Source organism: Meles meles, chromosome X, assembly GCF_922984935.1.
Source record: "Meles meles chromosome X, mMelMel3.1 paternal haplotype, whole genome shotgun sequence".
Taxonomy (NCBI): domain Eukaryota; kingdom Metazoa; phylum Chordata; class Mammalia; order Carnivora; family Mustelidae; genus Meles; species Meles meles.
This window is the reverse complement of record NC_060087.1, coordinates 111,138,959-111,159,933: the sequence shown is the minus strand read 5'-3', so window position 1 is coordinate 111,159,933 and position 20,975 is coordinate 111,138,959. Positions and strand designations below refer to the sequence as shown.

Here is a 20,975-nt window from a genome sequence, read left to right as displayed (position 1 = left end):
ACAAAGGAATATATTCCAGGAAAACATTTGATACCTAAGGACACCATTGGAAAATATCCTACCCTTTTTTTAAAGATAGTTGAAGAAGCTATTTCTTTTATCTGTCATCATGCTGTCATTTATTGAATTAGAGCTACACCTTCTGCCAGTGTGACTCATATTTTGAGATAAAGAAAAGTAATTTCAGAAGTACAAAGATGCAAAATAGCTATGCACTCAAAATCCCAATAATTAATGGGATAAATTACTATTTTTGGAAGCAATTAAAGTCATATATTAGTGAGGCATAGCTTTAGAAGTCCTTCCTTTTTAAAAATTATATATATATATTTATATTTATATTTTTTGGTGCTGAAACCTGGGAGGGAACTCCCCACCTTCCCCCTTTTTTTGTAACAGAATTAAAACATTGACCATCAGGACATTTTAATTTTTTAATTTTTTTTTTAAGATTTATTTGTATTTGTAGAGAGAGAATGCCCACATGTGTGCACATGCATGAGTGGAGTGAGGGGCAGAGGGAGAGAATCTTCAAGCAGACTCCTTACTGAGCACAGAGCCTGATGCGGGGCTCAGTTTTATGACCCATGAGATCATGACCTGAGCGGACACCAGGAGTTGGACGCTTAGCTAACTGAACCACCCAGACATCCCAGGACATTTTTAAATCAAAATGATTTTTTTATCATTATTTTAGCATGGTACTGAGCTACCTGTTTAATATGACTCAGTAGAAGTAAGTCCCAGTAAGATATAGGGTTACTAAACTGGAAAACTTGTTGATAGCACTTCATTTCTTTAAAATTGTTGGAGTATATCTTTCATGGTTTACTGATTTGAGTTTGAAATTTTAAATTTGTGTAGAGGTATTGCAGTCTCATTTAGTGTGCCTTGTTGAAATTGTTACTGAGCTCTAGTTTTTTTATATTTAGTTCAAAGGCTGTTCTGAATCTTGCTTCTTTGCTTTGTTTTTCTCACCTGCCCTCCTCCCTTCTATTTGCTCTAGCAGCTTCTGTGTTTTAAAAACACTCCCCCTAGCATTTTTTGTATTATCAGAACTTGCCATCTGTCACCTTTACCAACTATAAACCATAGGACTAATTTTAGACCACTATGTAATAAGGATATTAATATACCATTAATTTTTATTACTTTTTATTATATATCCCTGAATTGCCTTCCTAAGCAGAAAGAACTGCTTGATTATGCAGACTTTTGCCACCATAGCAATACTTGCTAACTACTTTGCCCCTCACAAAACTACTTGGTAGTGTGGAAGAGGTTTGCATTTAGTGGCTTAAAGTTGCTTAGTAAACTCTCTCTAGTCCTCATCTCAAAGGGGCTTTGGCTGTTGCCTTTCTGGAAGTTTTCTATTACTAGTATAGTATAATGCTGGCAGATTTTGTTTTTGGTCACAGGGACCTCTAGATATAACTTTTTCTTTAGAAAAAAAAAAGATTCTACTTATTTGACAGAGAGGAGAGTGAGCGCACAAGCCGGGGAGTGGCAGGCTGAGGGAGAGGGAAAAGCAGACTCCCTGCCGAGCAGAGAGCTGGAAGGGGACTTGATCCCAGGACCCTGAGATCACGACCTGAGCCGAAGGCAAACGCTTAACTGACTGAGCCACCCAGGCACCCCATAGATATTCTTAATATTCATTATCCTTCTTTAACAAGTGGCATGTCTAGAGAGCTCAGAAACTACTTTTATATTCAGAATTTTGTAGCATATAGTGGCTGTACTATATATTTTATCCAAAATACCCGATATCTTATATTAGGATTCTATCTTCTAGGATCGAGCACATCGTATTGGTCAGAAGAAGCCAGTACGTGTGTTCCGTCTCATCACTGATAATACTGTTGAAGAAAGGATTGTAGAAAGAGCAGAGATAAAACTGAGACTTGACTCAATTGTTATACAACAAGGTAATTATACATGTAAACTTAATTAGGTGTTTTTGTCCCAAAAACACGTGGAATTTTCTTTAAAGGAGATTATTTTTATTTTTTTAAAGATTTACTTGTTTATTTTAGAGAGAGAGACAAAGCAAGCGTGTTGCGGGGGAAGGGGTAGAGGGAGAAGGAGGCAAGCAGATTCCCTTCTGAGCCGGGAGCCCGATGTGTGGCTGCATTCCAGGACCCTGAGATCATGACCTGATCTGAAATCAAGAGTTGGATGCCTAACCAACTGAGCCACCCAGGTGCCCCAAGGAGATTACTTTTAAAGTTGACTAAAATTTGCAAACTTATAGGAAAAAAGTCAGTTTTTTTTAAAAAGTGCTAATTTAGATCTGTTTAATTTAAAGCATTGCATTCAATATATGGAATAGATAACTGAACATCACTAGCTTATAGTTGGATGCTAGTGGCATGTCTCCTGAAGTACCTGATATTATTTAGCAGGTAAAATGTGTTGTTAAAAAATTTTTTAGGGGCATCTGGGTGGCTCAGTGGGTTAAGCCTCTGCCTTCGGCTCAGGTCATGATCTCAGGGTCCTGGGATCGAGCTCTGCTTTGGGCTCTGTACTCAGCAGGGAGCCTGATTTCCCCTCTTTCTCTGCCCCTCTGCCTACTTGTGATCTCTCTCTCTCTCTGTCAAATAAATAAAATCTTAAAAAATTTTTTTTAAAGATTTAAGATGATTTATGAGAGAGGCACTTGCGTGTACACGTGTGCGCACACACACACACACACACACACACACACATGCATGAGCTAGTGGAGGTTGGGGAAGGGCAGAGGGAGAGGGAGAAGTGGAGCCTGATGGACACCAGACTCCATCCCAGGACTCTGGGATCATGACCTGAGCTGAAGGCAGACACTTAATTGACTGAGCCACCCAGGCACCCCTAAAATTTTTTTAAACACTTACTAGAGAGTGCCTGTTAATAGAAAAAATATTTGATCTAAAAAATGAATTTTGAAAATGAAAAAAATGTTTCTGTTCTTCTGAGTTTTAACTGAAGTTTATGGAAGGAAACTCATATTGAAATAGAAGGTATGGTAGAAGAAAAACTTGTAGGTATGTTCATTAATAAAACTTCATTATTTTTTTTGTTTGAGTTTTTTTTTTTATTTCTTTTCAGCATAACAGTATTCATTGTTTTTCACCACACCCAGTGCTCCATGCAACACGTGCCCTCCCTAATACCCACCACCTTGTTCCCCCAACCTCCCACTCCCTGCCCCTTCATTTGACAGAGTTCACAAGTAGGCAGAGTGGCAGGCAGAGAGAGAGAGAGGAGGAAGCAGGCGCCCTACTAAGCAGAGAGCCTGATGCGGGGCTCGATCCCAGGACCCTGGGATTATGACCTGAGCTGAAGGCAGAGGCTTTAACCCACTGAGCCACCCAGGTGCCCCAATTAATAAAACTTTAAAGCTCACTAATTTTCTCTGCTTATAGAGCTTTACTTATGGTTAAATGTGATAGTCTGATTAGAACTATTACTCTATTCTTTCTCAGAAATATAATTGAATGTACACAACTTTTATTTTTATTATTAGGAAGACTCATTGACCAACAGTCTAACAAGCTGGCAAAAGAGGAAATGTTGCAGATGATACGTCATGGAGCCACCCATGTTTTTGCTTCTAAAGAAAGTGAGCTGACGGATGAAGACATTACAACTCTTCTGGAAAGAGGGGAAAAGAAGGTCAGTTTTAAAATGGCATTTGTTTTCATGATGAATTGCTTTAAAATCAAAGTACTTCAGCATGCTTAATTGGATTTGTGTTGTTTCAAATGCATGTTTCAAATGACTCCTGTTCTCTCTAAGGATTTGTAGATTTTTATCCAAAGGTAGTTTAGGGTTTTTTAGTTTAATTTTTGGTAAGAAAGACTAAGAAATAGAGTTTAAAATTGAATGACCTTATATCTCATGTTCATTGAAAATAACGTTGGTATTTACTTGAAAGCCAAATAAATTTCATGTTCAATCACATATATCAGGACTACATTTTCACAACCCTTTTCTTACACTGGATTACATTTCATTAACTGAAAATCTTTTGTGAACATTTCACGAATACTAAAGCATTATTTGTTAAAGCGTAATAAACTATTTCAGAATATTGTAATTTTGTGTTGAATTAACTTTTCTTTTACAAATTATTTTGGAAAATTTCAAACATAGTAAAAGTAGAAATTATGATATGGCTACATCTTCAGGGATAAAAGATTTTTTTTTTGGTTTATAGAATTTTTTTTTCCATTTTATTTATTTTTTCAGCATAACAGTATTCATTGTTTTTGCACAAAACCCAGTGCTCCATGCAAAACGTGCCCTCCCCATTACCCACCACCTGTTCCCCCAACCTCCCACCCCTGACCCTTCAAAACCCTCAGGTTGTTTTTCAGAGTCCATAGTCTCTTATGGTTCGCCTCCGCTTCCAAATTTTTTTTTTTTTAATAAACATATAATGTATTTTTATCCCCAGGGGTACAGGTCTGTGAATCGCCAGGTTTACACACTTCACAGCACTCACGATAGCACATACCCTCCCCAATGTCCATAGCCCCCTCCCCCTCTCCCAATCCCACCTCCCCCCAGCAACCCCCAGTTTGTTTTGTGAGATTAAGAGTCATTTATGGTTTGTCTCCCTCCCAATCCCATCTTGTTTCATTTATTCTTCTCCTATCCCCCTAACCCCCCATGTTGCTTCTCCATGTCCTCATATCAGGGAGATCATATGATAGTTGTCTTTCTCCGATTGACTTATTTCACTAAGCATGATACGCTCTAGTTCCATCCACGTCGTCGCAAATGGCAAGATTTCATTTCTTTTGATGGCTGCATAGTATTCCATTGTGTATATATACCACATCTTCTTTATCCATTCATCTGTTGATGGACATCTAGGTTCTTTCCATAGTTTGGCTATTGTAGACATTGCTGCTATAAAGAAAGCCTAATTGAGAATACTTGAATAACCATTTAAATATTTAAAATACTTGGAGCAAGTTAAATTTATATTCATTTAATGTTAGCCTTGCATTCTTACCTTGTAAATTAAAAGAATGGGTATTTCATGTCAAACCGGACTTTTAAAAAGATAGAGAGCCCACAGATTTTTATAAGTAATTCAGTGATAATTTTCTAATTTCAATGCGTTGAACTGTAGACTGCAGAGATGAATGAACGCTTGCAGAAAATGGGAGAGTCTTCTCTGAGAAATTTTAGAATGGACACTGAACAAAGTTTGTACAAGTTTGAAGGAGAAGATTATAGAGAAAAACAGAAGGTAACTTTTTACCCTTAGCCATTAGACTCTTAAATTAGCAATTCTTCCCATAACTATTATTAAAAAACACTGACAGGGCGCCTGGCTGTGTCAGTCAGTAGAGCATGTGACTATTGATCTTGGGGTTGTGAGTTCAAACCCAATGTTGGAGGTTGGGATTACTTAAAAAAATAAATAAATAAAATTAAAACAATAATAAAATAAAAAAAAATCCCACTGGCACTTACCTACTACAATGCCCTGCTATGGAGTGAAATTTGATGTAGGTCAGATTTCATGCAGTTGCTATCTTTAATAAATTTTGCTGGATGATGATGATGATGATGATTACCATTATCCTTCTCATCATTTTTGCTGCTGTTGCTGTTGCTTCTATTGTTTTTTGAGAAACAGTATAGGATTATGGTGGAATTCCTGGATTTTGAAGCTGAAATCCCAACTGTATCACTAATTAGGTGACTTTGGGTACTCATTTTTTTTCTATTATCAAATGGAGGGTATAGTAATATACGGCATGGACAGCAAAGGTCTTTTGAAAAAAATGGGAGTTTTATTTATTTTGTTTGAAATTATGGCTATAATTAAAAATTTTAATTTTTAAAAGAAATAAACTTTGAAAATGACTTTATTACAAAAAATAGTACAGAGTTCACATATATCTTTCATCCAGCTTCCCCTAATGTTAACAATTTATATAATCATAGTACATTTAAATTAACATGTTTTCTCCCTAACTTTCTTTCCCTGTTCCAGGGGATACAATCCAGTATCTCACATTGCAATTTTAAAAAATAGCTTTATTTTTAAGAGCAGTTTTAGGCTCACAACAAAATAAAGTGGAAAAATTAAAGTTCCACCTGCCGCAAATAAACATAGCCTACTACACTCTCAATATCTCACATCAGAGTGGTACATTCATTACAATTGAACCTACATTGACACATCATTGTCTATCCCCAAAGTCCATCTTTTACATTAAGGTTCACTCTTGGTATTGTACATTCTGTGGGTTTGGATGGATGTGTAATGACATGTATCCACCATTACAGAATCATACAGAATAATGTTACTGCCCTAAAAAGTCCTCTGTGCTCTGCCTATTCATTTCTCTCTCTCTATAGCCTCTTACTTTCCATAGTTTTGCTTTTTCCAGAATATCGTGTAGTTGGAATCATACAGTATGTAGCTTTTTCAGATTGACTTCTTTCACTTAGGCATATTATGCATTTAAGGTATACTTTCATGTTTTTTTCATGGCTTGATAGCTCATTTCTTTTTAGTGCTGAGTAATACTCCATTGTCTGGATGTATCACAGTTTATTTATTCATCTATTGAAGGGCATCTTGGTTGTCTCCAAATTTTGGCCATTGTGAATAAAGCTGTTATAAAAATCCATGTGTAGGTTTTTGGGTGGACATAGAATTTTAACTCCTTTGGGTAGGTGCCAAGGAGCATGATTGCTGGAGTGTATGATAAGCTTGTGTTTAGTTTTGTAAGAAGCTGCCAGCACTTCTTCCAAAGTGGCCATACCATTTTGCATACCCATGAGCAATGAATGAGAATTCCTGTTACTCCACATTCTCACTAGCATTTGGTGTTGTCAGTGTTCTGGATTTTGGCCATTCTAATAGGTGTGTAGTGGTATCTTGTTCTAATTTGCATTTCACTGACATAAGATGTTGAGCATCTTTTCATTTGCTTATTTCCATCTGTGTGTCTTCTTTGGTCAGGCATCTATCTGTTCAGGTCTTTTCCCTTTTTTTAAATCAAATTGTTTTCTTATTGTTGAATTTTAAGAGTTCTTTTTATTTTTTGGTAACAGTCCTTTGTAAGATGCAGTTTGCAAATATTTTCTTGTCATTCTGTGACATTTCCTCTCATTCTCTTGACCAACATTGTTTTTTTTTCCCTGGATGTGTCTTCTTAGGCTCTTGAAATTTATGTTAGTTTTCAGTCTTCCTTTGTCTTTCATGATCTTTATACTTTTGAAGAGTATTGGTCAGTTAGTTTGTAGTTTGTCTCTCATTTTGGGTTTCTCTGACATTGTCTCATGATTGGACTGAGATTATATATTTTTTGGCAAGAATGCCATGGCAGGAATGTGAAGTCTTCAGTACATCTTACCAGGGAATAGAAGATGTTGTTGTGTTGTATTACAGGAAATAGTAATCTTGTCACTTAGTTGAGGTGGTGTCTGCTGGGCTTCTTTACTGTAGAGTTACCATTTTTCCCTTTGTACTTGATAAATATCTTGGGGAATACATTCCTCAAACATATACCCACTGATTTCAGCATGTGTTGGTGGCATTTGCCTGCAACAGTTATTATTGTGGTGTTTGGCTAATAGTAATTTTGTATTTCTTTCATTCCATCTACATTTATTAACTGGGATTTTTCTGTAAGGAAGACCTGTCTCTTCTCATTTATTTTCTACTCATTTATATCAGCATGGACCCAATGGATATTTATTTTATTTTTTTGAGTTATAATACAATTTTATCATTGTTTTGCTTGCTGAAATTGTTCTGTAAAGCTGTTATATTTTTAACTCACAGAAATGAATTTTGTTAAAGTAAGAAAGCTTTTTTTGGATATTGATTTTACTGAAGAACGAGAGGTGAGCCATTTTAGTTTGCATCGCAACTAGTATGCTGATAATGCTTTGTTGCTATCATTGTATTTGGTAGTTTAGTGTCTTGACTTACATCTCTCTAGTTGTTCTATCTATAACCTTAATTTAGACTGCTTATGTTTTATTCTGATGAGATGAACATGATGATTTGCATGAAAAGGTAGAAATTGTTTTTGAGATTTCATTGTGTGATACGAATTTTTAAAATTTTACAGTTCTTTCTATGGGGTTATTGGTATTAAGAGTGTTTTATAAAGTGGAAAAATATTAAACAGTGAAGAGTCTAAATATCGGTGGAACTTCTAATCTACATTCTTAGAGTAAATTAGACTTACTAAAATACATGTCTATGTCTAATATAGCAGGTTTCCTGTGCTTCCATTATTCCAGTAAAATAATGTACAAATATAGAGAAATTTTAGTAATAATTGTGATTACTTATATTTTTATAATTGAATGACAAAATCAGATTTAAAAATATTCTGACTTGACATTATCTTTTTTTTTTCCATTTTATTTATTTTTTCAGCGTAACAGTATTCATTCTTTTTGTACAACACCCAGTGCTCCATGCAAAACGTGCCCTCCCCATTACCCACCACCTGTTCCCCCAACCTCCCACCCTTGACCCTTCAAAACCCTCAGGTTGCCCCAACCTCCCACCCCTGACCCTTCAAAACCCTCAGGTTGTTTTTCAGAGTCCATAGTCTCTTATGGTTCGCCTCCCCTCCCCAATGTCCATAGCCCGCTCCCCCTCTCCCAATCCCACCTCCCCCCAGGAACCCCCAGTTTGTTTTGTGAGATTAAGAGTCATTTATGGTTTGTCTCCCTCTCAATCCCATCTTGTTTCATTTATTCTTCTCCTATCCCCCTACCCTCCCATGTTGCTTCTCCATTGACATTATCTTTTATTCCTGGCTTTTCATATTTTCTAGATAGGTTCTTAAGATAGATTCAAATTATCCTTTGAAGAGAATTGAAACCTACAAAAATATTGTTTATACATAAATCATGGGAATTACAATGAGGTAGATTTTCATACAGGATTTGTTGAACCAGTTGCATTATTTTATAACCATGCCTGGTAAATTAAGTCATAATGACTGACATTGATCCTGAAGAAATTAACCTGAATTAGTTTGTATTAGTATACTCTTATCTAAAACAAACTAATTCAGCATGATTTAGTGTATTTGAAAGTTTGGGAATTGGCCCTAAAAACTTATTCCAAATTTGAATACCTAGACCTGCATGTAAGTATGGGTTAAATGGCCAATACATTAACTTAACTTAAATTTGACTAAGTTAACATTAATTATTACTGATTTATTTTCATTCCAATTGAGACAAATGACATAATGGCCATTGGTAAATTATCTTTTATATTTCTATCCTCTCACATTAATCCGTTTGAAGGAGGGAACAAAACTACTTTCAGTGCTCTGAGCACATTTTATTTTATGCAAATTCACATTATTATAGATTCTCATAGATTCTTAGAGTTAAAAGAAACTTAAAGGTCATTTAGTCTAACCGTTTTGTAATTAAGAAATCCCATCTGAGCACTGGGTGTTGTGCAAAAAGAATGAATACTGTTACGCTGAAAAAATAAATAAAATGGGAAAAACAAAACAAAAAAAACAAAACAAAAAAAAACAAACAAACAAAAAAAAGAAATCCCATCTGTAGGGCATTTATCCAGCCTCTATTTGAATATGGTCATACATACTGGGAATCTTACTCCTTTTGAGAGAGTTCATTTCACTGTTTTACAATTTTTCGTTCTCAGAAAACTTCTTCTTTGACTTATAAGTTCCTTGATGGAAGAGATTATTTCATTCAGCTTTTTATCCCTGACATTGACTTGTAAATAATACAATAGGTACTTAAGACATATTTGTTAAATTATATCGAGTAGCAATCTACTTTCCACATTGGTTTTAACCTTATGGATCAACAGAGAACTGTGTTCTTTTCTAGTTGATACGCTTTTACATACGTGAGTGCCACGATATGTCTGTTTTTAGTCTACTTCTTTGGACACTGTGAGAGTTTGTAGATCTCTAACCATCCTAGTCATCTTAGTTTATCATCCACTCTTAAACTATGATACTAAGGTTGGAACTCCATCCTTAGATAAGATCAAATAGAGTGGGATCATTAATTGTAGATTAGTGGCCTCTTTTGTGTGCAGGTACTAGGATAAACACTGTGAAATCAGGAAAAATACTGAACTGGAAAACCATCCTTATAGACTCCAGAATTTTGTGTTGTCTGTTTAGCCTATTGGCTTTTAAATTGTATTTTCTAGCTGATATTGGGAATGCTACCTAATCATCATTGTTCACTCAATTTTGGGTGTTTAATAATAATTTAGGTTTAACTCCTGGCAGTTTATCTAATGCCTTAACTTATGTGGTCACATTTAATCCTCAAGATAGGTGTTACTCTTCCCACTTCACAGAGGGAGGAATTAATTTTCCCCAAGTTACACAACTGGTACAGTGGCAGAACCTGGTTTCAAATTCAGGTCTTTTCTGATTCCACTGACTTTTCCATAACTACCTTACCAAGATCTTATTTCAGTTTAAAATTTCTCTTGATTTGAAGGGACATATGCCTGTTGTGTTGATATTCATCATTTACCCCTATTGGATCCTTTCTAATTCATACACTTAACTCGGTTACCAGAGTCAATGTTAGTCTTCTATATTAGATACTATTTATTTATCCATAAAATACTAACCAGATTGTGCATACTCTTCTCAATTACTAAGGAAGAACTAAGTTTTTAATAACAACTAAACTTACTTATTAAAAAAGGAAAACAAAAGCATCCTTGCACCTAAACTTGGCATATACAGTACAAGGGTTTGGAACTTGGGACGTAAAATTGTGACTTCTAAAGTGCAAGTTTTGCTTTTTCTGAATGGCTTTAGTTTTTCTGTGCTTCTACAACCTTGATGTGTTTGATTTTTAAAAACATTTTGGAATAATTAAATTCCTTGTTCTTATGTATAGCTTGGGATGGTGGAATGGATTGAACCTCCTAAACGAGAACGCAAAGCAAACTATGCAGTGGATGCCTACTTTAGAGAGGCTTTACGTGTCAGCGAGCCAAAGGTTCCAAAGGTAAAACATTATGAGGCCAGTTTTTATGTTCTACAGCAGAATTCTCTAGTAACATGGTCTGTGATTTAGATTGACTTATATCAAGGCAACATTATAGTCCTTAAAATACAACAGTAATGTATAAAATTACTTGATATGGCCCCACAACATAAAGGGATGTCATTGTATTTACTTTTCTATATATAAAAGAAATAGTAAAAGAAGTATGTTCACTTTATGTATTGAAAACAAATATGTATATAATGCATTTTTCTCCCATAGGCTCCAAGACCTCCAAAGCAGCCAAATGTCCAGGATTTTCAGTTTTTCCCACCACGTTTATTTGAGCTCCTGGAAAAGGAAATTCTTTATTATAGAAAGACAATAGGCTATAAGGTAATTTTTCAAGTTTTTATTTATTTAACTTATTTTTAAAATTTTTTTTAGATTAGTATAATATAATCTTTTAAGCTAATATAGTCTATAAACCAGACTAGAAAGCATTCCATTTTAATGTAAGGGAACATAAAAGTAAATCAAAATAGTGATGTTTCTAAAACTAAAGAGGAGGGGTGCGGGTTAAGCCTCAGCCTTCTGCTCGGGTTGTGATCTCAGGGTCCTGGGATTGAGCCCCGCATCGGGCTCCCTGCTCAGTGGGGAACCTGCTTCCCCCGCTCTCTGTTCCTGCTGCTCTGTCTATTTGTGATTTCTCTCTCTCTGTCCAATAAATAAATAAAAAAAATCTTAAAAAAATTAAAGAGGAGGTTTAATTAGGAGTCAAGCATTAAACTACTAAATCACCAGTAGGAGCATCACAAAATGGGATTAATGGAGAATTATCCAGTATTTCAAAAATCATGATAATAACATATATTATTGTAATAATGCTAAATATTTGAGTAATGAAAGAATGTGTAGAAAGAACAATAGGCGTATGTTTAATTAGAAGTGAATATATGATAGATGACAGGAAGTTCTTAATCATTTTCCTTAAAATGACCAAGGAACAGTACTTTTGTATTTATTGTTCTTGGGTTGATGAAAGCCCTCTTGGTAGTTATTTGATTGTTGCTACTTAGGTGTTCATTATAAATGTGATAATGAGTTCTAACATTTTAAAATGATCTTTTGGAAAGGAAGATTCTTTTTTATATAGTTAGGTAGGAACCTGTTTTTAGTGAGGGGAATGTTTGGCATCCTAAAGGTATCATACCGAGAGATTAAGCATGCCTGGTTATTTCTATATGCTGAAATTGACTTTCCAGTGAATGGAAAGGGATGACCAAAGGTGTAAAATTCAGTAGTAAAAGCAAAATTATAAAAATATTAATACTATTGTAATTTTATGAAGTTTTCTATTTTATGAATTGGAAGCTGTGTTTTTAAAATTTATTTTGTGAACCTTTATCACAAGTGGAACAAAGCCCAATTGTTTTGATTAGTAGCTGTAATGTGCCGAGAAAAGCTTCATGTGTATCAGGTACTTATTTATTCATTTGTATTTTGGAACTAGAGTGGATCTGTAGAGTGTTTGTACTATTTGTCCAGAGTGAGAGCATTGCCATTTGAAATGGAACAAAAAAAGGGTTTGCTTGCTATTTGTGTACCAAATTTCAAAATTATAACAGGAACAAGAAAGTGAATATAAGTTAGTTATAACCTCTTAGGGAGATACAATTACGTTTGAATCTATTTAACCAACATGACTGGATAAAGTCTGTCTTTGGAAGTTGTCAACGAATAAAAGTACCATGGTTGAACATTCAGACCAGGAATGAAATCACTTTCAAAGAAAGTGAAAATGGTGATATACCAGAAGAAACAGGAAATTGTAGATCCAAAATAAAAATGAAAATAGTAAAAGTTAATAAAGTAGTAATATTTTGCGAGGTAAATAAATATGTATTATCCCACTAAAAGTTATACAAATTTTAGGTTTAGATCATTATTTTGTTACTTTTGTAGATTGCTATTAGTGAGACTTAGAAAAATTGAGATGTTAAACCCAGTTAGTAATCAACCAAATATCTACGTAGAGCATTTTATGATTTATGAAATGATTTATCACATACGTCATTTGATTTCTTTTTTTTAAAAGATTTTATTTATTCATTTGACAGAGCTCACAAGTAGGCAGAGAGGCAGGCAGAGAGAGAGGAAGGGAAGCAGGCTCCTTGCTGAGCAGAGAGCCCGATGCAGGGCTTGATCCCAGGACCCTGAGATCATGACGTGAGCCAAAGGCAGAGGCTTTAACCCACTGAGCCACCCAGGCGCCCCACGTCATTTGATTTCTAACAGCCCTGTGAGATAGGTGTTATTATCACCTCCATGTAAGAGGTGAGGAGACTGGGGGCACCTGGGTGGCTCAGTGGATTAAGCCGCTGCCTTTGGCTCAGGTCATGATCTCAGGGTCCTGGGATCGAGTCCCGCATCAGGCTCTCTGCTCAGCAGGGAGCCTGCTTCCCCCTCTCTCTCTGCCTGGCTCTCTGCCTGCTTATGATCTCTTTCTCTGTGAAATAAATTAATAAAAATCTTTAAAAAAAAAGAGGTGAGGAGACTGAAGTTCAGAGAGGTACTCGTTCAAGGTCACATAGCTATCAGGGGTGCTGGTCTCCACTCCTGTTTCTCAGTGTTCAAATGTTATGCTCTTTCTACTCAGACATTCTGTGCTATTTCTGCATGTGACATAGCCCTGTTGCTTTTTGCAGCCCTAAATAAGGTCTGTGTTTATAGTGGTGTGACATGTTGTTTGGGATGTGAGCCAAGTAGTAGTCAAATATCAGTAATAAAAAAAGTCCTCTCTGCCAATATGACTGTTTATGCTCCTTCTTTGGAGATTCTGAGATTCTGTTCCCTGCCATAGTACAGCGCCCACCACATCCTGGCCAAAGCTCTGGTTTTAATACAAGCAGTTCCTTTCATTACAGGCAGTTTGTGGTTAGGTGTGAGGTCTCATAATCACAGTTGAGTGGTGGCCAACTGGAAGGAGATGGAGGAGAGAGAAACCTTAGAAGGGGGAGGAATGAAGGGACAACTGCAAAAGGTGACAAGAAAGAGGCAGGTGGAAGAAGGGAGAACAGGGATGAATGAGGAGAGGGAAGACGGCATGGAATCTATATGATGGCACCTGACTCTTTTCTCTTCCTCACCTCCCAGAGATACATGACAGGAGAAGGGTGTATGAGTGAAACAAGGGCTGTTTTTCACTTAATCCATACTCGTTGAATACTCCTCTGTGTCAGGTCCTAGGCCGTGCACTGGTGATAAAGTAGTGAAGAAGACAGATGAGGTCTCTCAGTGCATGGATTTTGTGTTCTAATAGAGGAGACAGATATTAAGCTGATGCCACAGAGTAATGACATTATTTGTTTTCTGTGCCTACAGAGGGTGCTATGAGGGAGCATGACAATGTGTATCTAATGTGGATTGGGAGATCAGGGTGATGGTCCCTAAGGAAGTATTATTACATTGAGATCAGAGAGACACACAGGAATTAATCAAGGGAAGTGTGGGAGAGAAGAGCTCGGGCAGGGAAACCATAGGTTGTAGTAGGAAGGACAATGGCCACTTCGGAAACCGAAGGCAGCCCAGTGCTGGTAAGGAGGGAGAGGAGTGAGGTGAAGTTGATGAGTGAGTAGTTAGACCATCTGAAGTGCTGAACATTAATTGTAGGTCACATTAATTAGGTTGAACTTTAGCTTTAGAGCAAAGGAAAACCACTAAGGTTTTTTTAAGGCAGATGGATGGGTGGGTGGTAAAATACTAATAGCAGATACTTATTTTGTCCTTACTTGTGTTGCTTTCTGTTCTGAGTTCTTTCAAAAGATTAGGTCATTATTTTCCTAACAGCCCTGAAACTACAACCCTGTTTTATAGATGGCGAAACTGAGGCACATAGAGGTCGAGTAATTTGCCCTGGGTCAAACAACTTTTAAATGGTAGAATATGATCAGATTTACATTTTTAAAAGATCACTCTGGCTGTAGTACAGAGAATGATGAGTGTATATAGGGAAACCAGTTAGGAGGCTGTTAAAGTGTGAAAAGATGAGAGAAGATGGTGGTGGCTTGGAGTATAGTGGTGTGGTGGTGATGGTGGGAGGAAAATCCACCCCCTACCACTCCACTAGCCTTGTGCTCTCTTTAGCCTCATTTTGGGTTGTCTTTGTATCATCTTAAGACTTGCCTTGTGCTCATATATATGCGTATTTAGTTGAGGATTTATGAGACAAATTAAGATTAGATTCTGTATGTTGGCTCTTTCTGAACCTTGTCTCTTCCATTCTTTACCAGCAGATGCAGACCTGAGCTAAGGTGGGTGCTTTAATTAGGTAGGTGTTGTGTTTGAATTCAGAGTAGGGACAGATGAGCATGGCATGCTAGTCATCTGCAAAATCTGCTCTTTTTTTTTTCAGGGATGATGTGATATTGATAACTGTTATACATATCTTCTCGAAGATACCTAATGTTTTTTTTTTTTCCCACTATAGCTCCAGAAAACTCACCAGAACCACAGAATGAGTGGAGCAATGGTTTATTCTCAGTTGAACAGAATTGTTATAGTGCAGTTACCTGGTATTCTCTATGCATAGTTAGGTTCTCAGAAAGGGACTCCTTTCCACCCTCTGCTTAAAGGATTGCTAGCTCAAGGGAGAGAGGTGTAGTCTTAGAGCTGGGGGTATTATGGTGTATGGTATGTTCTGTCAATTTTGAGTCCCCATAGCCTTACTCTGTAGTGATTTTGGATGGGACAGCAAGGGGCTCAGTACTTTTTTTTTAAAAAATATATATTTTTTTCATTTATTTGAGACAGAGAGAGAACGTGCGCGCGTGCACACACACACACACACACATGAGTTTGAGGGGAGGGACAGAGGTAGAGGAAGAAGTAGACTCCCAACTGAGCAGGGAGACTGACAAGGGGCTCAGTCCTAGGACATTGAGGTCATGACCTGAGCCAAAGGCAGATGCTTAATCTACTGAGCTACCCAAGCACCCTGGGCTTGGTACTTTTGAAGCACTTGGTAAAGAGCATTTTTCTCCAGAGCTTATTTGCATTTTTATTTTCTATTTTGTTTTCCCTCCCTGATATTTAACAGAGTAAGGTCACAACTATATTGCTCATGATAATATCAGCAAGGTCACAACTATATTGCTCATGATAATATCTGGAAATAAAGTGTTTTGTTTTACTTGAGGCTGAGAAGTATTGTTTGTTTTGCCCTAATCACTTGGTGGATAGCACTTGTTTGACCCAGGGCAAATTACTCTAAACTTTGACCTTTTTGCAAGTTAAACACATTTAGCAGTTTTATTGCTCTTGCAACTTAAAGGAGTTAAAGTATTTAATCATTGTGTTCCCTGAAATCTTCTATTGGAAGGGGATGACTTAACTGAAATTTCAATTGTAGAATTTAAAAATTCAGAGGATCTAGAAGTCCCTTGAATCTAAGACCTGGAGTGAGACTTTTGTGTTCCCTGCAATCTTCTATTGGAAGGGGATGACTTAACTGAAATTTCAATTGCAGAATTTAAAAATCCAGAGGATCTAGAATCCTTTGATTCAAATCCCTTGAATCTAAGACCTGGAGTGAGACTTTTGCCATATTTGAAGCTGAAGAAAGCTGTAAAACATTCTAACATTTTTTTATTTTTATTTTTTAAAGATTTTATTTATTTATTTGACAGACAGAGATCACAAGTAGGCAGAGAGGCAGGCAGAGAGGAGAGAGGAGGAAGCAGGCCCCCTGCTGAGCAGAGATCCTGATGTGGGGCTCGATCCCAGGACCCTGAGTTCACAACCTGAGCCAAAGGCAGAGGCCTTAACCCACTGAGCCACCGAGGTGCCCCAAAACATTCTAACATTTATCTTCATAAAAAAATTCTTTAGGGACAGATATAAACATTTGACAAATGGAGGAAGTTTCATAATCTTTGTGAGTTTGGGTAATGTGCCATTGTGAGCCACCTGTTTGCCATGGTGGAACAGTATAGTGTGTGGATTTCAGTTTCTGTGCTGCCACATTTAATTCATTTTTCCATGTTTCTATGAAATGTTTGCTAAAACTTGTTCTAGCCAAGACCAGAATTTTCTTCTCACTTTTCCATGGAACAAAGCTCTTAATTACAAATTCCTTAGTGTCTGACTAGAAATCCAAGTAATCATTGAGTTGTTTCCTTTTGAAAGGTAACTGATTAAATTGTGGCTGTATTAAGTGTTACTGGGGGCCATCAGTAAGACATACAGTATGAATACTTGAGATAGCTTCTAGGTATCTCATTAGTATTGTTGGTCTATAATTTGTCTACTTAATTCTTTTTTTTATAAAAGATTTTTTTTTTTATTTATTTGACAGAGGGAGATCACAAGTAGGCAGAGAGGCAAGCAGAGAGAGAGAGGAGGAAGCAGGCTCCCCGCTGAGCAGAGAGCCCGATGCGGGACTCGATCCCAAGACCCTGAGATCTTGACCTGAGCCGAAGGCAGAGGCTTAACCCACTGAGCCACCAAGGCACCCCTGTCTACTTAATTCTTACATAGCACTTTGAAATCACTCTAGGAAGTTTAATGCTGATAAGAACCTCATGAAGTAAAAAATGGACAGCTTTTAAAAATTAAGAAGTTTTTTTCTTGTGGGAGGAGGTACAGGAATATAGGAATTTTGAGCCATTTCTTTTTTTTTTAAAGACTTTATTTATTTATTTGACAGAGATCACAAGTAGGCAGAGAGGCAGGCAGAGAGAGAGTGAGGGAAGCAGGCTCCCCGCTGAGCAGAGATCCCAGGACCCTGGGATCATGACCCGAGCCGAAGGCAGAGGCTTTAACCCACTGAGCCAACCAGGCACCCCGAGTCATTTCTAATTCTAGAAATTTAGCAGTTATGTATTTGAATTAAAATAGTTAGCATATCCTGGTGGTGGGTATTAAGGAGGGCACATATTGCATGGAGCACTGGGTGAGGTGCATAAATAATGAATTTTGGAACACACATACAAAAAACTTAAAAAATGTTAAAAAATTAAGAAAATAAAATAGTTAACATAACATTGATGAAGTCATTCTAAAGTTTTGTTTTATTAAAAATATGAGCAGTGGATGTGAAGGAAATAGTCTGCCATGGAGCCTAAAAACTAATGGTATAATATATAATATGATTTTGCTTTTATTGAAGTTCAAGGGGCGATTTTTAGTATTGGGGATATCTACATAGGAGTAAACAGTTTATTTTATGTGGGTATGTTTCTAGGTGCATTTCTGTTTTCTGGCATAAAGTTAAATATTTATGAAATGCTTTATTAAAATATGGTTTGTTGGACATGAAGTATTTGAAGCTATTTGATAAAGAAATACCTTAAAATTAAAGAGGTTTTTCTTCAGTTAACGTTTTTTTTTTTTTAAATATTTTATTTATTTATTTGACAGAGAGAGATCACAAGTAGACAGAGAGGCAGGCAGAGAGAGAGAGAGGGAAGCAGGCTCGCTGCCGAGCAGAGAGCCCGATATGGGACTCGATCCCAGGACCCTGAGATCATGACCTGAGCCGAAGGCAGCGGCTTAACCCACTGAGCCACCCAGGCGCCCTTCAGTTAACGTTTGAAGCCAAAGTTATTTCACATACCAGCAAGGGTCTGTTAAACATTTAAAGCTATGCCTATAATTTTTTCCATAACATTTTGTTATGAAAAAATTGTTAACATACAAAAATATTGAAATAGTTGTATAGTGAAATTTATATGCATCTTACTGTATTTGCCTTTTCATCTATTTGTCCATTCGTCCAGCCTCTAGTGAATGGATATCCAGCTTTTTAAAAAAAAGATTTTATTTGTTTATTTGAGAGAGAGTGAGCGAGAGAGAAAGTATGAGGTGGGAGAGGGTCAGAGGGAGAAACAGACCCCGCTGAGCAGTGAAACCCTATGCAGGATTGGATCCCAGGACTCCAGGATTATGACCTGAGCTGAAGGCAGACACCCAACTGAATGAGCCACTTAGACACTCCTGTTCAACTTTTTAAAATGCATTTCAGGGCACCTGGGTGGCTCAGTGGGTTAAGCCGCTGCCTTCGGCTCAGGTCATGATCTCGGGGTCCTGGGATCAAGTCCCACATCGGGCTCTCTGCTTGGCGGGGAGCCTGCTTTCCCTTCTCTCTGCCTGTTTGAGATCTCTCTCTCTGTCAAATAAATAAATATTTTAAAAAAATAAAATAAAATGCATTTCAGAGTTGCAGACATAAGTATATTTCACCCAGAAACACTTCAATGTGCCTAACATTAGCCAGAGTTCAATATTTATTTGATTCTTTTCTTAAGGTAAAATTTGCATATAATGAAATGTATACACTTTTAAGTTTTCATTCAATGTATTTTGACAAATGTATATGCTGTCATAACTGGAACCCCTAGAAAGATCTAGAACATTTCTGTCACCCCAGAAATTGCCTCTTCCCAGTCAATATCTAGACCCACTCCCCAGATACAACCACTGTTCTGATATTATTTTCCTTCATAGATTCGTTTCTTCCCTAGAATTTCACATGGAATCATACGTTATGTGCAAGGTATCTTTCCTTTAACATAATGTTTTTTGAGACGCATTCATGTCTCATTATCAGTGGCTCAGTCCTTTTTATTCCTGAGTATGATTCCATTGTAAGGCTATACCACAGTTTCCTTATCCATTCTCATGTTGATGGACATCTGGGCTGTTATGGTTTTTGGCTATTATAAGTAAAGCTGTTGTGAACATTAGTGCAAAGGTCTTTTATAGATATATAGGAATGGAATTGATGGTGTGCCTCTAATTTAAAAATTGAATTTAGTTATTGAAAAAGTTACCCAAGAAAATAAATATAAAAGATAAAAGATATTTTAAATTATGCTTATCACTAGCCTGCATTTCATTTTTAATTTATACTCTCTTTTCCATTTCCATTTGTTACCATCCTAGGCCAGGTGGTCATACCTTATTTCTAGATTATGACCATTCAGCTGGTTCTTTTACCTCTAGTTGCTTCCTTGCTTCAATCCATCCAGCCCAGAGCTTACAAGTGAAAACACTATGTTTTGACACTTTACTCTCTTACTGAAAAATCTCTAGTGGTTGCTGCTGTCTACTGTATAGCTTTTTTTAAAAGTAGCCTCCATGCCTGGCATGGGGCCCAGTGTAGGGCTTGAACTTACAACATTGAGAGCAAGACCTGAGCTGAGATCAAGTCAGATGCTTAACCGACTGAGCCACCGAGATGCCCCCACTGCTGTGTAATTTCAAAAGCCCCTGCAAATCCTGCAAATCTATCTCAACCTGGTCTTGTTTCTGCTCCTTTTCAATATAAACCCTGTATGGTCCTTCTTGGCTTTGCTTTCACCATTTTTGCTCATACTGTTCCAGCCTAGAATGTTTCTCTCTTCTCCATTTCCCCAAGTCCTTAGACTTCAAAATTCCACAACTAGGTTGTGAGCTTCCTGTAGGGAAGGATCATGTCTACTGCTTTTATATTCCAGTGAATACCTGTCATAGTGCTATGGACACAATAGACATTTAATCATTACTTATTAATTTGATTGTGTGGTACTTATGATTGCAAATGAACGTGTTTTTTCAGTAATTCTTTTAAACGCAGTTAGTGGGGTTTATATTAAAAAAACTACTGGATGCAGTCATTTTAAAAAATATTTTTTTCAGGATGTCTGGGTGGCTCATTTGGTTAAGCGGCTGCTTTCGGCTCAGGTCATGGTCCCAAGGTCTGGGGATCGAGTCCCACATCGGGCTCCCTGCTCCTTGGGGAGCCTGCTTCTCCCTCTGCCTGCTGTTCTCCCTGCTTGGGCTCACCTGCTCTTTCTCTCTCTCTGACAAATAAATAAATAAAATGTTAAAAATTTTTTTTTCAAGTCGCCATGCTATAGTTTCAAACTCTCTGAAAATGTATATCAATTAGGGAAGTGTACTCTGAAACATATTATAATTACATTGTAGTAAAACCATGACTATCTGAT

General features: G+C 36.9%; 1 protein-coding gene across 7 annotated transcripts in view; it reads left to right on the top strand.

The window, feature by feature from the left end:
• The window catches only part of SMARCA1 (SWI/SNF related, matrix associated, actin dependent regulator of chromatin, subfamily a, member 1), a 77,293-nt gene that overhangs the window by 31,846 nt on the left and 24,472 nt on the right, over positions 1–20,975 (top strand). For 6 of the 7 annotated variants that reach the window (XM_045996099.1, XM_045996103.1, XM_045996098.1 and 3 more), the window contains 5 exons: positions 1,796–1,928; positions 3,506–3,654; positions 5,123–5,242; positions 10,897–11,007; positions 11,269–11,382. In XM_045996099.1, coding sequence (XP_045852055.1) covers positions 1,796–1,928; positions 3,506–3,654; positions 5,123–5,242; positions 10,897–11,007; positions 11,269–11,382 — 627 coding nt within the window. The remainder of the gene's footprint in view (positions 1–1,795; positions 1,929–3,505; positions 3,655–5,122; positions 5,243–10,896; positions 11,008–11,268; positions 11,383–20,975) is intronic. The other variant, XM_045996104.1, reaches the window with a different exon arrangement.